The 17565-nt window shown below is 34.7% G+C and overlaps 1 protein-coding gene across 1 annotated transcript in view; it reads right to left on the reverse strand.

The window, feature by feature from the left end:
• Positions 1-336: 336 nt before the first annotated feature.
• The window catches only part of KLRD1 (killer cell lectin like receptor D1), a 17988-nt gene continuing 759 nt past the window's right edge, over positions 337-17565 (reverse strand). Inside the window, exons 2-6 of the mRNA XM_049782920.1 lie at positions 4451-4543; positions 4261-4311; positions 2362-2513; positions 1470-1573; positions 337-448 (exon numbers count right to left, since the gene is read on the reverse strand). Coding sequence (XP_049638877.1) covers positions 337-448; positions 1470-1573; positions 2362-2513; positions 4261-4311; positions 4451-4543 — 512 coding nt within the window. The remainder of the gene's footprint in view (positions 449-1469; positions 1574-2361; positions 2514-4260; positions 4312-4450; positions 4544-17565) is intronic.

Here is a 17565-nt window from a genome sequence, read left to right on the forward strand (position 1 = left end):
TCTGTCTGCCTTGCAAGCGCTAGCCAAGGAAGGACTGTAGTTCGATCCCCCAGCGTCCCATATGGTCCCCCAAGCCAGGGGCGATTTCTGAAAGCTTAGCCAGGAGTAACCCCTGAGCATCTAACGGCCCCAAAAACAAAAACAAAAACAAGAAAAAGAAAAAGAAAAAAAAAAAGAAATGTATGACAATTTAAAATATTTTACAAATCCAAGCAGTATATAGCTAGTAAAAATAGAAATTGACATTATCATTAAATTATCATTAAATAGAATGACATTATCATTCTAAATGTTGACACTTTTCACATCAATCACACCAAGAAACACCTAAATATGTTATTGCTTGCAGATATAACGATTTTTGTTTGAGCAAGATTCACTTAACACAGTTTTTCTTGGGCTGTATGCTATGCAGTGATTTGTATTTGTTGTTGAAGAGATTTCCAATCTATAATTTAAAAAAAATATTGTTAGAAAATAGGAAAAGAAAATTATTATACCACAGGTAGTTTTTTAAAAATAAATGATAAAACTTTTCAAAGCATTTAAAAAGATACTGACATATTGAGTCATTGTGGAATTTTTATTCAGTAGGCATATATTTTATTATTTTTGCCTAAATATTACAAATCTTGGGCAGTATTTGTGTACTGGTGGCATGACAATAAAGGATTTATATTTTTGCAGTTTTATTAATTCTTCTGATATATGGAAATCTTTGTTTCTTTTTTGATTTATTTTGTTTAGTTTAGTCCTGGCTTTGAATACAAGAATTCCTCTTTTTTTTTTAAATAATATCTTTAAACACCTTGATTACAAACATGATTGTGTTTTGGTTTCAGTCATGTAAAGAACACCCCCCTTCACCAGTGAAACATTCCCACCACCAATGTCCCAAATCTCCCTCCACCTCGCTCTTGGCAGTGCTAGGGAGATTATTTAGGATGCCAGAGATCATACCCAGGGGAGCCAATGCCTTACCCACTATACTATAACTATAGTCAACTTCCTATGTTTGTTTAATAAAAAAGACAGCATATGCTAAAGTGCTTTTTCATGGTTAAAAGTACATTCAGTTGGGGCCAGAGCAATAGCACAGCGGGGTAGAGCATTTGCTTTGCAAATGGTTAGATTCGGTTCAATCCCCAGAATCCCAAATGGTCCCCTGAGCCTGCAAGGAGTGATTTCTGAGTCAGAACCAGGAGTAAACCCTGAATGTCACTGGGTGTGGCCCCAAAAATTAAAAACCAAAGGGAAAAAAAGGACAGTCACTTAATGTTACTTGAACATAAATTTAGGTGTTGATAATGTAAGTAAAATTGTTATAGTGTTATATTTTATTATCTCTTCTGTGTTCTCATGTCAAAGGCAGGTTATTTTAGAGACCATGTCCCTGGATATTAACCACATTCTTGATTAAAATCTAAAACTAACACAGAAAGACGAAGTACTGACGACCTGAAACTTACACATCTGGAGAGACAGAAGAACCATTCAGCCACAACCAGCGTCCATGATCTTCACTGTAAGATATGCCAGTCCAGTAAAAATATTTACTGGATCTCATGAAGTGCTGCTCAGAAACAGAGGCAAACATATTATTAATATATTGGCATCTTTTGAATTATAATTTGAATTATCTTAAATAATAATGCACTTTTAAGAAGATTTGACTTTCCAGTCACATAAACTGAAAGCAGTTTTAAAATTCAGTTGATTATAGTCCAGTGCTTCTCAAATAGTGGGGCATGCCCTGGGGGGGGGGGCAAAGCTCCGTAAAGGGGGGCGCATTTGACTTCAGCAAGCACTGTCATAACAAGCTAAGCCCTGTGTTTTTGTCTCTCTATGTCTCTGGAGCTGAGAGTTGCTGTGTCCTGCTTCAAACCCCGCTTCGAAAAGCTATGCCTTGCAGAACGTGCTCATTATAGCCATTAATCCAGACATCACCTCTGATTAAAAAATCAGCTCAAATTATTTTATATATATATATATGTTTTTTTGCAGGTTAAAGATACTATATACAGTCTCATGGGGGGCGTGAAAAATGTTTTCTTTTTCCTAGGAGGGCATGACAGAAAATAATTGAGAAGCACTGTTATAGTCACAGGCTTCATGCCTTTGCACTTATCAGGCATGAGAAGAAAAATACTTGGGAAGAAAAATCGACTTGGGTAGAAAAATTAAAATATCACTTCTTGGGATAAAAGAATATGTTATAAAGGGAAAATTTTTGTGAAATATTTATTTCACAATAGTTTGGATAACAAACTAGTGCCTATGTGTGTATATACATATATCTTCTTTAAATAGTGTATTTTTCTAGATGAAAGAAAATATACAAAATCAGAATGAAATACATGCCAATTCATCACTCTTTTGCATTTGAAGTAGACTGGAATTCTGAGAAACACAAAAATTCCTACTTTCTTCCCAAATCTTAGTTTCATCAGAAATGAAGTAACAGTTGCATTTGTATCCAACCCACTTGTCTTGACAAGGGCAGCAGCCAAAGTCTAAACACACAAAAAAATTAAATATGACTCATTACATTGAAAAATCCATTCTCTAATGTTAGTACTCACTCAAATTATTTATTAAAATTTATTAAACATTTATTAAATATTTATTCAATTTTGTAATCTATTATAGATATAAGTTTAGGTAATAATATAATTTATTCAAACATAGCTTTTTTCCAGAGGAATATTAATTTTATTCTAGTGAAAAAATAAGAATTATATAACTTCCAATCACTTATTAACTGAACTTAGCAATGATTTGGGTTTGTAAACAAATGAAACCAGTATGTAAGCATATGTTATTGAAGGTAGCAAGCATATGACGATGGGACAGGGCAGAGAAACTCTTGATGTGCAGCTGATTTTTGCCATGCCCATAGGACTAAATTAGATGAAAGAGCTATTTAATGGGGGGGAGTGTTTTGTCTTATTTCTCAAGTAAAGATGTTATACCAGAGTAATACTAGTAAATGTGCCAGATATTTTATTTTAAATATGAAAATAAGTGAAATAATTGGTTTGATGCTTGACTGGATTTTAGTACTGACCACTAAACATTACCATTACTATTTTCACTAACTAAAAGCATGGATCTATAATACCCTCAAACTTTTTCTAAATAACTGGTGCTGAAGTGGCAATTGTACAGTTGAATGGTGGTTACCAGGGCTGGGGGGTAGGAGCACTGAAGGAGTGGGGAAAGAAATGAAGAGATATTAGCCAAAGCACACTTCTTGGTAGACGATGCAAAAGTTCTGGTATTTTATTGTTCAACATTGTGATTATAGTAACAATTGCATTTTCTATGTTTACTTCATTAAAAAAGAGGTAGATTTTTAAGTGTTCTTATCACAAGGGGGCTGGAACAATGGGTAAGATGTCTGTTTGCCTTTCACTCTGCCAAGCCAGATTTGATTTTCAGCATTCCATATGGTCCCCTGAGCCTGCCAGGAGTGATTCCTGTGTTCAAAACCAGGAGTAACCTTTTAGTACTGCTAGGTATGTCCCCCTACACACAAAAAAAGTTTTCATCACAAAAAGAAATGTGTAGTGGAAAACTGTCATATATAAAAATATTTGATTAACATGATGAAGACTTGATATTACTAAGGAAAAGTGATATTGATGAAGTGCTGTAAGCTCATAAAAGATTGTGAGATAACTTGAAGATATTGGAGAGAAATCCAACCAAAAATTGGGTTTTGACATGGTTTTCATTGAGTAAATAAATAGGTCTGAGATTACAGAAATTTGAGCACTATTAGAAAGTTATAAAAGAAGAAGAAAGATGAAGTATGGGTTATGAGCAAATAATAGTCACAGTAAGTAATATACAATGAGTCCTAAATCATTTCAATTTTTGTTTGTTCTGTTTGTTTTGAAGCCAAACCCTGTAGTGCTCAGGGATAATTCTTGGCTCTGCATTCAGGGATCACACCTAGTCGGCCGTCAGAAACCATATGGGGTCCCTACAGCTGTACTATTACTCTGAACCAATAAAACATTTCTTGTTTCTCAAATATGAGCACTTATAGAAGAAAAATTTTGTAATTGAGGTTCATTTTTCTTTAGTAAATATATAAATGATATATACTCAATGTTATTTAGTAACTTCTGTACTGAAGAACAATGAAATCCTGTAATTGTTAGGTGCATATAATAGTAGATGAATTATAATTCCTTAATAAAAACAAGACTTTATCCCCTACTAATGTTCCAGTTTCTGAAATTAAAGACCTACCTTCCTGGAGATCCATGGTGAATTCTGGCTCAATACTTTGTTTATGAAATGCTATAAGAAATCATTGAAAATGTATTTAGTTACATAGAGATCTATGAAATAGAACATACTGCACACTAGTAAAAATAAGTCTTTATTAAGTGACTTCCTCCATTGCTATCTTTGTATAAAATTGCCCCCAAAAACTTACACATTTTTATCAAAACTCCCACAATAGCAAGCAATAACACACACATTACTCCTAAGATTCCAGAAATCCACTTCCAGGGAATGGTCCTTGGGACTATAGGATAAATGAGAAAATATAATTACTTCAAAGAGAACATGAAGAAACTGGAGTTTTTTAAATCAGAAATAATCAATAAAGAATTCAAAAAGATCTCTAGTTTAGGCCACTGAAGAGATAGTACATTAAATAGGGTGTTTATCTTGCATGTAGCCAACCCTATTTTAATTCCCAACACTCCATAGGGCCCTTGTGTCTGCTTGGAGTAACTCCTCAGTTCAGAGCTAGGAGTAAGACCTAAGCAATGTGGAAGGAAGGAAGGAAGGAAGGAAGGAAGGAAGGAAGGAAGGAAGGAAGGAAGGAAGGAAGGAAGGAAGGAAGGAAGGAAGGAAGGAAGGAAGGAAGGAAGGAAGGAAGGAAGGAAGGGAAGGAAGGAAGGAAGGAAGGAAGGAAGGAAAAAAGGAAAAGAATATCTCTGACTTTAGAATGCAATTGTCTGTCCAATAAAACTTGGAAAATATAGATGTTTTATTCACAATATACTCAATACCAAAATTTTATGTGGCATATTTTTAATTCTTTGTGGAGATCACCATACTTTTTCATCCGTATCAGTTACATCTTCAGAAAAAGTGAACTGACTTGTTTTTAGTTGTTACTGCTTTGGCAGGGGGAATTGTTTGTCTGGTGACCGCACCCTTCTGTCATATTCAGGGGGGTCACTCCTGGCAGTGGTCAGAAAACTATATGGCGATTTTTAAGATCACAGAACTTCTATTTTCAAAATATATACTCAATATTTTGCTACTTTTCTGGGTCACACTACAGGGAAATAACCATGCACCCAAGCCACAACTTGAAGTCGTAAAGAGGTTCCTCAACAAATATCTATATTTTGGAACCTGATCATATTTTATAATATGTTCGGTTACATTATATAATAAGCCAAAATTTTATAAGGTCATTAAATGTTCCCATGTCCAAAATTGCTTGCTTATATAAATTTCCCTCAAATATTTGAACATTATGGAGATTCTCAATTACACTAACACACTCTAAAGAGTGTCAATGTGTTCATCTCAGTATTTTAGGGAATATTACAACAGAAATAGTAAAGCTCCCCAAAAAGAGCATTTTTAGTCACTCTCATTTACAACTGGCATTCTCTGGCAGTGTTTTTGCATTATATTGCTCATTGTCTAACCTGGTAAATCAATTTTCATTTAGGACGTAGGGCTATGCCTGGAATAATTTTAGAAACTTCTTTAAAAGTATTGGAAAGACTTTTCTAAGTAATGTCTATGTTACAGAACAAAGAATCAGAAAGCTTAGTCCTATGCTAAGTTCCTTTCCATATTGGAAGTTTCTTCTCCTGTCCCCCCAATTTCCAATGAACTTTTCTATTTTCTTTCTTTTCTTTTCTTTCTTTGGTTTCTGGGTCACACCCGGCAGCGCTCAAGAGTTGCTCCTCACTCTGCACTCAGAAATCACTCCAGGCAGGCACAGGGGACCATATGGGATGCTGGGATTCAAACCACCATTGATTCTAGATTGGTTGCATGCAAGACAAACACCCTGCCAATGTCCTATCTCTCCAGCCCCCAAACTTTTCTATTTTCTAAAAAATATATATATATATTTTATATATATATATATATCAGAAAAAAAGGAGGAAGTTCTGAGACCTGGGAAAACTAGAAATGTCTATCCTTTTTTTTTCTTTCTTTTTTTTTTAGAAATGTCTATTCTATTCTAGAAAACTAGAAAATGTCTATTATTCCTTAAAACTCTGCTCTTCAAGCAAACATACCCAGGATATAAGTATGCTGGTTACTTTTTTCTTAATTTTATAACTAAGAATTTACATACCTGCCATGAGAAATTTTCCAGTGTTGATGTAGATAATATTTTTGTTCCTTTATGAACAGTATCAGGCCACAGAATTGAGCTAGAATCTAAAGAATCAGAGTTATATCAGAAGAAGACACCTAAAAGAAAAAGACAAAAAATGTGTATTTAAATAATATTCTTAGATCATTTATTGCTGAAACACCATAGTATAGTATGACCCAGATGCAGCAAAATCACTAGCTGCTAAGTCTTCCGAAACCACAATACAGGAAATTCTCGTGAACCTTATATAACTAAACCCTTTTGACAATCATAACAAGTGAGAAGGAGCTTTTCATTGTAATGTTTGAGCATCAAAATAATTGAGTAAATGGATACACTAAAAGGAGATTTACATAGTATAACATACGAGCAATAAAATCTTACAGAATTTCTTTCAATAGTAAGAATTATTGCTTGTGTTACACAGATTAAAGCACTTAGGATACATTACTTCTGGAAATAAATAAATAAATGAATGTACATAATTGTACTCATATGAAAACCAAGATTGAAGATGTAATTAGTCTGATCCCAGCTATCTGCTTTCACAGTACATATACAATGCATTTTCAGACAGATTTTTCCACATATTTTGTGGAGCTTAGTTTCTTTAACACTGAGTGGCTGGTATTTCTATCATTTATTCTAAGTTTCTGACTCCATCATATAAACAAACTTACTCATGAACATATCCACCTGTGCTTTCTAACTGCTTCAGCTGACATAAACTCTGCATTAGGCATAAGTTTTCTTCAAAGTATGACACATATCCATTGCCTTAAAATTTTCTGAACATGAGAGCTATTCACTTAACCATATTTTACAAATATGTAAATAACTATAATTTCATGCAGTTATTTCATTAAGATAATATGCTGATAATGCTTTTTGCATGATTTCTCCTCAGAAGACTAGCCTCATTAGTAGAAATTTCAAGTGTGTAAAGATAGGCAGATTAAGAATGTTGGAAACAGAGATCTTGATCTGTAATTATTTAGAAACGCATTTCACCATTTATCTCCACTTTAAAGCAGACTCCCCAATATGGCTTTTGTTGTTTAATTCTGAGCATTGAAATAGTACCAGAAAGACAGAGAACTGTGATTTGATTTCTGTTTCCCCTACAACACGATGGGACAGTTGCCATCTTTATTATTTGACTTGTATACACAAAGTTACTTTCACTGAATTTATAAAAAATAAACATTCTTTTTTTTTTTTTTTTTTTTTTTTTTTTGTCTTTTGGGTCACACCCGGCAGCACTCAGAAGTTACTCCTGGCTCTGTGCTCAGAAATCGCTCCTGGCAGGCACGGGTGACCATATGGGATGCCAGGATTCGAACCAACATCCGACCTGGATTGTCTGTGTGCCAGGCAAATGCCTTACAGCTGTGCTATCTCTCTGGCCCCACATCAACCTTTTTTTTAACACCACAATCTTTTTAACACCACTAACACACTTTGCCTTGCAAAATTCAGTAATCCCAATAAAGCAAAAAAATATATAAAATTAATAACAACATTAATGAATAAATTTTAAAAAACAGTATGTTTGCACACAGTCAAACCTATTTTGATCCCAGGTGCTGCATTTGTTTTCCCAATTATCACCAGGAGTGACACCTGAGCACAGAGCCAACAGTTGCCCCTGAGCACTGATGAGTATCATTTCATTCAAAGGAAAGAAATTTATGCAACATTATAGTAATTGTGAGGTTTGAAATACTTTTAGGAAATGTTCTCTAAATAGAACTGCAAAAAAAAAAAAAAAAAAAGATTTGTATCTCCTTTCGGGAGGAGTATAATAAGAGTGCCCAAAATGTTGAATTAAAATAATAATAGAACAAGTAGTTATCCTTTGGAAAATATCTATAAGTACTGTGTAAAGCTGATTTCAAAGCAAAAAGAATACATTCTTGAAATCAATACATTTTTAAAAATTATAATATTTCTATTTCAAGTCTGTCAAATTTAAGCAACAATATAAATGACTCAAAATTGAGGCTGCAGAGATAAGGCTGCAAGAAAGACCCTGGACTTGTTTGCAGCTGAAACTGGGAAGCCCTATGCAATTCTGAGTCCAGAGCCCAATCTTGAGTGCAAAGCCCTGGGCACAGTTAAATGTGTCTCCAAAACAAAAAATAAACTTCATGTGCATAGTATTTATTCATAATAAATAAAATATTTATAACAAATAAAATACACATTGGCACATTTCACTGTCTTTAAAACAGTGAGCATCATTTGTTAAAACATAAAAAGCTCCATAACATTTCAAATACACATGAGTTCTTCAAGGAAAGATGTGAAGATGTTGCTTATCAATAAAATGGTTTGAGGCCAAAGCAATAGTATAAGGTAGGGCATTTTCTTTGCATGTTGCCAACCCATGTGATCCTCTAAGCCTGCCAGAAGTAATTTCTTTTTTTTTTTTACTCTATGTAAAGAAAATGCATCACATAGTTGACACAGTTGACAGTAATAAATTTCTTTCCAGATAAGTGAGAGCAAAGTTACTAAAATAAATAAATAAATAAAAAGAATAGAAAGAAAAAAGAAAAAGGATGAGGGGCTGGAGAGATAGCATGGAGGTAAGGCGTTTGCCTTTCATGCAGAAGGTCATTGGTTCAAATCCCGACATCCCATATGGTCCCCAGAGCCTGACAGGAGCAATTTCTGAGAGTGGAGCCAGGAGTAATTCCTGGGCGCTGCCAGGTGTGACCCAAAAATTAAAAAAAAGAAAAGAAAAGAAAAGAAAGAAAGAAAGAAAGAAAGAAAGAAAGAAAGAAAGAAAGAAAGAAAGAAAGAAAGAAAGAAAGAAAGAAAGAAAGAAAGAAACAAAGAAAGAAAGAAAGAAAGAAAGAAAGAAAGAAAGAAAGAAAGCAAGAAAGCAAGAAAGCAAGAAAGCAAGAAAGCAAGAAAGAAAGCAAGAAAGCAAGAAAGCAAGAAAGAAAAAAGAAAAGAAAGAAAGAAAGAAAGAAAGAAAGAAAGAAAGAAAGAAAGAAAGAAAGAAAGAAAGAAAGAAAGAAAGAAAGAAAGAAAGAAAGAAAGAAAGAAAGAAAGAAAGAAAGAAAGAAAGAAAGAAAGATGAACAAAAAATTTAAAGTACAGAACAGCAAATTTGTCAAAATTATTGTATCTCCAATAAAGTCATTAGGAAGTACATTTGTTTCCATATAAGTGAAATCAAAGTTAATACAAAAATAGTGAAATAAAGAATAAAGGGGCTGGAGAGATAGCATGGAGGTAAGGCATTTGCCTTGCATGCAGAAGGACAGTGGTTCAAATCCCGGCATCCCATATGGTCCCCCAAGCCTGCCAGGAGCAATTTCTGAGCACTGCTGGGTGTGACCAAAACAAAACAAAATGAAAAGAAAAGAAAAGAAATAAAAAATTAAAAAAAGAGAAAGAAAATTAAAATATTTTAAAGTGAAAGGAAAAAGAACAAGTACAGCGGCAAGCAAATTTGTGAAAATTATTGTGTCTTCAATAAAGTCAACTAAAACGATGGCAGAAGGTTTAGTAAACTCTTGTTAATTGTACATTTTGTAATTTCCTTTGTGCTCAAACATTAAGTGACCTTAACTACACACAGGCATCTAAATTGGTATGTTCCTATAGAGATGACAGCATCAAACAAATCAAGTTTTCCAGGAATTCAAAGCACTGTTAGTGATACTGTGCTGTTTCTGTGGGGGCTGTTCTCAGTTGCCAGGCCTCCCAGAAGAATGAGGATGTCGGGAGGAAGGGTGCCTGCACTCACTCCAAAAAAGCCTAAATCCCAGCATACCTGAAGTTTGGTCAGAGTGGTGACACTGAAGAGAATCATAGAGAAGTGTTGAAGCAGGGCTGTAGGCAAAGCAGTGATTATGAGTGAGGATGCAGCAGGCATGGCTTCAGCAGAGCAGGAAGTTGCCCTGCCCTCTCCTCCTGAGATTACCAGCTTGCTGCTATGTGGCTGGTGTACCCCTGATTTTTTGCAGCTTGGTTTACATCTCTTTCAAGAAAAGAATTAGTCTATAAAGCTGGCCCACTTACTGTCCATGAGTAATTTCTGAGCACATATTAGTAATCATATTAGTAACCCTGATATGGCAATCTGATTTGCCCCCCCCCCCCCACAAAATATAACAAAACAAAAATAAAATGGTTTTCTGGAAGACAATGGATATTCTTATTGAGGGAATGTGCAGGAATGTACTACATATGAACCCCTTTCATTAACAATATTACAGTGCCTAAAAAATGTGGGGTTTTCTGTGTTTTTTTTTAATTTTGGAATATTTTATTTATTTATTTTATAATAATTTTTTATTTTGACCAAAGTGGATTACATATCTTTCAGAGTAATATTTTAGGTACATTGAATCAGGGGAATTCCCACCACCAAAGTTGTCCTCCCTCCACCCTCGTTCCCATCATGCATCCCCTATCCCCCTCTCTTATCCACCAGGCTGCTAGTATAAGTGGTCCTCTCTGTGTCTAGCTTATTGTAGATTGGGTATCGATTCTGTTGTCATTGGCTTTGGATTTGGTATTTAAGTCCGATCATTTTTATTACTATTTAGTGATCATACAACTGTTTGGTCTTGGTACCCTCCATTATTTGCTCCTCAATTTGAGAGGTGGAATAAGATGGTTCAAGTTTTGTGGTTCTGTTTAAAGAAAATAAAAATAATAAAATGGAATAAAAAAAAAACAAACAAGCAAAAATGGACAGAGTCCTTCTAGAGGCTATAAATATCAATTTGAGTGAAGAAAGAAAAAGGGAGAGAAACACAACAATACAAAAAGAAAAATCAAACAAAAAATTCACAAAGCACTACAGAAATAAATACAACCACCACACAATAACCACTGTCCTGAAATAAAAACAAAACAAAGCACAAAAAATGAAAACAACAACACCTATAACAAAACTGAAAAAATTATTTTGTGCTGCTTTTTCTTTTTTTTTCTGCATAGGCACAGTAAATATTGGGGAAACTAGAAAGGAAATTCCCTTGGCCTAAGAGATACAGGGTTTCTCCACCCTTGATTTTTTTTGTTTGTTTGTTTTTTGGGACCACACCCATTTGATGCTCAGGGGTTACTCCTGGCTATGCGCTCAGAAATTGCCCCTGGCTTGGGGGACCATAGGGGACAGGGGGGATCGAACAGTGGTCCTTTTCTTAGCTAGCTCTTGCAAGGCAGAGAGAGACACCTTACCTCTAGCACCACCTCGCCGGCCCCCACCCTTGATGTTTTTAACCAAATAAAATGTGTGTAGTGTAGATATACTGATTTAAATATAAGCCTCACTACATTGTAGGATGCTTACTAGGGGAAAGAGATTGTATATGGGAATGCTTTCAGGAAATGCATAGAAAAAAATCTAAACAGGGGCCAGAGAGATAGCATGGAGGCAGGACATTTGCCTTGCATGCAGAAGGATGGTGGTTCAAATCTCGACATCCCAGGTGGTCCCCTGAGCCTGCCAAAAGCAATTTCAGAGCATAGAGCCAGGAGTAACCCCTTAGCGCTGCCAGGTATGACCCCAAAACAAACAAACAAAAAAAAAAACTAAAACTAAAACAAAAACTAAATGTTTGAGTAGATTTTGCTATAAGCCAAGAACTTAAAAGAAATCAAGAAGTTTATAAATAAATGCAATAAAAATTTTTAAATGTTTTTCTTTCCTTGCAGGATTTTAAAATTTAGATAGTCACTATGTAACTGTACACTAAGTTAACTCTGTAACTAATCAAGTAAAAAGTATTTGCCATAGTAAAGCTGCTGCTGATCAGCACTTGTTCAGCATATTCTTTTAATTTGATTTCTGATATTTATATGATATATATGCTTTATTATTCTGAATTTAATCATTTTTCAAGGAATAATATCATATTATTGTTGATATTACTGATAGTTATCAATTAAATAGGGTATTATAAAAACATTACAAAAGAAAAAATATTCCTTTTTCAAGAAGTAAAAAAATAAAAAAATAAAATACTTTTCATTACAAAAAAAATAAAAAAAAGAATTAATAAAGGAAGTAAAAACAATAAATCATTATTATAAGAAATATAAAACAAAGAAATGGAAAAATACATGTTTATATATTAGATAAATTAGCAGTGAAATAAAATGACCTATCCAAAGCATTGTAGAGATTCAATTATCTTACTCTTAAATATATAATATAATATATATGTATATTAAGGTAGGGAATGAACAAAGTTCTTTTTTTTGTTTGTTTGTTTTGGGGCCACACCCGGCAGTGCTCAGGGGTTACTCCTGGCTGTCTGCTCAGAAATAGCTCCTGGCAGGCACGGGGGACCATATGGGACACCGGGATTCGAACCAACCACCTTTGGTCCTGGATCGGCTGCTTGCAAGGCAAACGCCACTGTGCTATCTCTCCAGGCCCGGAATGAACAAAGTTCTTAAAGTCTGATGATACCACCAACGTATGAATAGTAATAATAATATATTGTAGTAAACATGAGTGTATGAATATTGGTGGTGAACATTATGTATTATTATTCCACTAAACTGTATAAACATGACACTATTATAAATCAATGTTACCTAGCTAAAATTAATTTAGAAATCAAATATGAATGGTTGCTTAATTAAAAATAAAAAACTGGGGCAGGGCGGTGGCGCTGGAGGTAAGGTGCCTGCCTTGCCTGCGCTAGCCTAGGACGGACCGCGGTTTGATCCCCCGGCGTCCCATATGGTCCCCCAAGAAGCCAGGAGCAACTTCTGAGCACGTAGCCAGGAGTAACCCCTGAGCGTCACAGGGTGTGGCCCAAAAACCAAAAAAAAAAAAACCAAAAAAAAAACAATTAAAACAAATTCTTGTTTTTTTGTTTTTTTTTGTTTTTTTTTTGGTTTTTGGGTCACACCCAGCGGTGCTCAGGGGTTACTCCTGGCTGTTTGCTCAGAAATAGCTCCTGGCAGGCACGGGGGACCATATGGGACACCGGGATTCGAACCAACACCTTTGGTCCTGGATCGGCTGCTTGCAAGGCAAACACCACTGTGCTATCTCTCCGGGCCCCTTAAAACATATTCTTAAGCAAACTGACGATTACCAAAAATTGTGGAATAGAACTGTTGGTAAACTGGGTAAACAGCAGTTATGTCATGAAAGATGGAAAAGAAAACTAAGCTTTTGATACCACAGAGAAGTATAAACAAGTGTTAAATTATAAAACTACCTGAAAATTCTAAAATGAAAGCTTTTAGGGACTGGAGTAATCGTATAGCACTTGCATTGCAAACAGCCTACCAGGTTTAGAACGCAGGTAAGCCATATAGTCCCATTGAAGTGATCTTTGAGTGTTACAGAGTCAGGAGTAAGCCCTGACCATGACCAATTGCTCCCCCCCTCAAATAAATAGAATAAAATTAAATTAAATATTTTATAGATGAATATTTTAGAATAAATGTTCTAAAATAGAAGGTGTGTTATTAATACTATGGCAAAGAATGTATTGCCAGCATTTCTCCCCTTTAAGAAAGTAATGAGCTAATCAAATAATGATAAAGTAATTAATAAAATATATGTTGGGTATAAAAATGGCAATCTCTGTAGGGTAGAAAACGTTTTATGAATCCAAAAGGGAGAAAATATATTTTTTCATTTATACAAATGAACACACACACATATACACACACATATGTGTTAACTTATTTCTCAATTCCTCATACCATCTTTTCTAATTAACAAAATCCAACAAAGCAGTCAAAGCTGCAAAGTTTTCTGGTTGCAGCTATGGCTTGTCTAGCCCCAGGTGGCTGGAAATAGTCTCTGTGGTGAGTTGTTGGGTGAGTCTCTTGAGTTCTCTGAACTAAAACGGAAGAGATGATAAATTGGTCATTTCTTGACGTCTAAAGGTCAAGTACGGACTCTCATTTTGAAATGGACCTGAGTTTTTCCTAGCTTTAGGCAAAGATATTTATATGGTAAAATTTAAAGTTGATTACATGAAGGTGTCATTTAAAAAATGGATCATAATGGGATATCCAAGAAAAGTAGGATGAATCAATAAATTTTTTTTTTTGAACAGTAAAATTATGTCCCTTTCTCAAGGTGATGGTTCCCAGATTAATTTGGCCATCACACTCTTCAGAAAATAAATTACTCAGAGTCCCCTGATTTCCTTCCTTAAACCAACAATGCTCTCCTGAATTGGTATAGCACCTTCAGGGGGGCAAGGTGGTAAGATCCAGATTGGAAAACATTGGCTGAATACATGTTTTATTTTTAGTTTAAAAAAAAAAAGTCCCTTCCATTCAGTGAAGATCAATTTCCACAATTCCAAGCTCAGTATACTAAAATATATTTGAGGGGAAAGTTATGTAAAAATGATTGATAAAATCTTACACTAAAATATATTTGAGGGGAAAGTTATGTAAAAATGAATGATAAAATCTTACACATTTTCTCTTTGTTCTTAAGCAAAGAAGTAGTTCATAATTTATTTAATTTTAAAATAATTTTTAAAATTGTAAAACAAATTTGGGGTTTACTATATGCCAGTTTTATGATAGAAATTTCTCTAACAACTTACTTTATTAGTAGATGTATTATTGATTACTATTCTTGTATGTATTAATTTGCATTGTTTCTTGCATTCTATAGTGGAAAACATAAAGTATTAGTAAGAAATCGTGTTCCAAAACAACTAACTAGAAATGACTGAACTGCATTTTTCAGTGGACAGGATACTTGCCTTGCACAAAGCCAATCCAAATTCTAACCACAGGATCTCATATGGTCGCCTGAGCACTTGCTGCTGTCAGGAAGGGGAAAAACAACAGAAAAATAATATATGCAATTTTATTTTAATTAATTTGCTTATTCTGATTTTAGGTACATAATTATAATAATTTTATATGTATGCTTATATATGTTTTTATTTGTAAACATTTATACACATTTAACTATCTTCACTAATTCTATATTTAGAAAAATAACTAAATCAACCTGTCACATTTAAAATGTTTTTTTCTTAATTTAAACACCATGATTACAAGGTTGTTCATACTAGGTTTTTCTTATTTATTTGTTTGTTTGTTTGTTTGTTCATTAGTTTTTGGGGCACAACTGGTGATGCTCAGGGGTTATTCATGGCTATGTGCTCAGAAATTGCTCCTGGCTTGGGGAATCATATGGGATGCCAGGAATCAAACCAGATCTGTCCTAGTCAGTCACTTGCAAGGCAAACACGCCCTACTGTTGTACCACCACTCCGGCCCTTAGGTGTTTGTTTGTTTGTTTGTTTTTGGTTTGGGGGCCACACCCGGTGACGCTCAGGGGTTATTTTTAGCTATGTGCTCAGAAATCGCTCCTGGCTTGGGGGACCAGATGGGAAACTAGGGATCGTACTCAGGTTTGTGCTGGATCAGCCATGTGCAAGGCAAACACCCTACCGCTGCACTACATTTTTTTTAACAGATAAATTTGTTCATAATTGAGTTACAGTTATACAATGTATAACAACCTTCACCAGTGTGAGATATTTCCCACCATCAGTCAATAGTTTCCCACTCACTCTCCTTGATGCTTTCTTCCCTCCCATCCACCCATTCCCACTTGACTTTGGGCAGGCATTTTTTTCCTCTCTGTTCTTTATTGACATTGTGGTTTACAGTACTGTTAATGAAAGGGTACCCTGAATGTCCCTTTCCCTTTCATATTAGACCCTTCTCTACTCCACTGTTTTTCAACCTTTTTGTGCAAAGGCACACGTTTTTCATGAAAAAAAAAATCATAAGGAACACCACCATTAGAAAATGTTAAAAAAAATTAACTCTGTGCCTATATTGACTATATATAAAGTAATTCTCTTGAACAGGAATCAAATAAACACAAAGAAATTACTTTATAATTACTTTCTTATAAAATAATCTAATAACTGGTCTATTTGTGAGCCGAAGCCACATGTTACAGATGAAATTGGAATTTTTCCCGCAACACACCAGACAATATCTCACAGCGCACTAGTGTGCCACAGCACAGTGGTGGAAAAAACGCTGCTTAATCTAACTGTACTCTCCACTCTTTGAGCTTGTCACATTTTACATGGACTCTAAAAGTGATCTTTAACATCTTGACTAGCTTTTGCTCATGTTTTAATTTTTGGTATCTACATTTTACAAGATTTCTGTCTTCTAAGAAGCACAATTTAATTTCAAAAACACATTAATATGTGTTTTTAAATTATGTTGTATTATGCATATAAAATAATTTATTTGATAGCAATGTTAGCACAAAGTAAAATGATACCTTTTAAAATTTATTTAGATCTGTTTGATATATTTCATGGTGGAGAAAAAAGCTATTTTATTCTATATTTGTGTATAGGTGGGGGAGTGCCTATGTGCCAATGTGGATGGAAGATGAAAATATTTGACAGGTTGTAATTTGAGGGTAGTCATTACTAAATAAGTGCTATTTACCATAGGAAATTATCATGTTTTCACAGTTCCAGGCAGACACATTGGAGTAGAATGGTGCACAAAACCATTGATTCCTATTTTGACATCTCTGTCAATTGAAAAAAAAAATAGCACAAATTATGAAGACAAAGAAATGCATATAATATATTCTGAGTTAGTAAATTTATGTACTGATTCTTTTGAATACCATGAAATTAAAAGAGTTAATTCTGGAATTAGAAAAAGAGTTTATAGAAGGTAAAGCACTTGTCTTACACAGAACCACCACTGGTACAATCTCTGGCATCCCATATATTCTCCCAAGTACCAGTAGGAGGAGTGATCACTGAATTCACAGCCAGGAGTAATTTCATCTTCTTTTTTTTTTTTTTTTTTGGGGGGGGGGGTCCACACCCAGCAGTGCTCAGGGGTTACTCCTGACTCTACGCTCAGAAACTATTCCTGGAACGCTCGGGGGACCATATAGGATGCTGGGATTCAATCCACGGTCCTTCTGCATGCAAGGCAAATACCTTACCTCCATGCTATCTCTCCATCCCCAGGAGTAATTTCTAAGCATTTCCAGGTATGGCCAAAAAAAAAAGCAGGTGTAAGAGACTTAGTTCTGTCTTTGAATAAACACTATTTTTCATAACAAATTATTTTTTCAGCAGATTATCTAGGTATACTTTTTTTTTGTTTTGGGTCACACCCTATAGTACTCACATATTACTTCTGGCTCTACATTCAGG

Source organism: Suncus etruscus, chromosome 11 (genome assembly GCF_024139225.1).
Source record: "Suncus etruscus isolate mSunEtr1 chromosome 11, mSunEtr1.pri.cur, whole genome shotgun sequence".
Lineage (NCBI taxonomy): Eukaryota > Metazoa > Chordata > Mammalia > Eulipotyphla > Soricidae > Suncus > Suncus etruscus.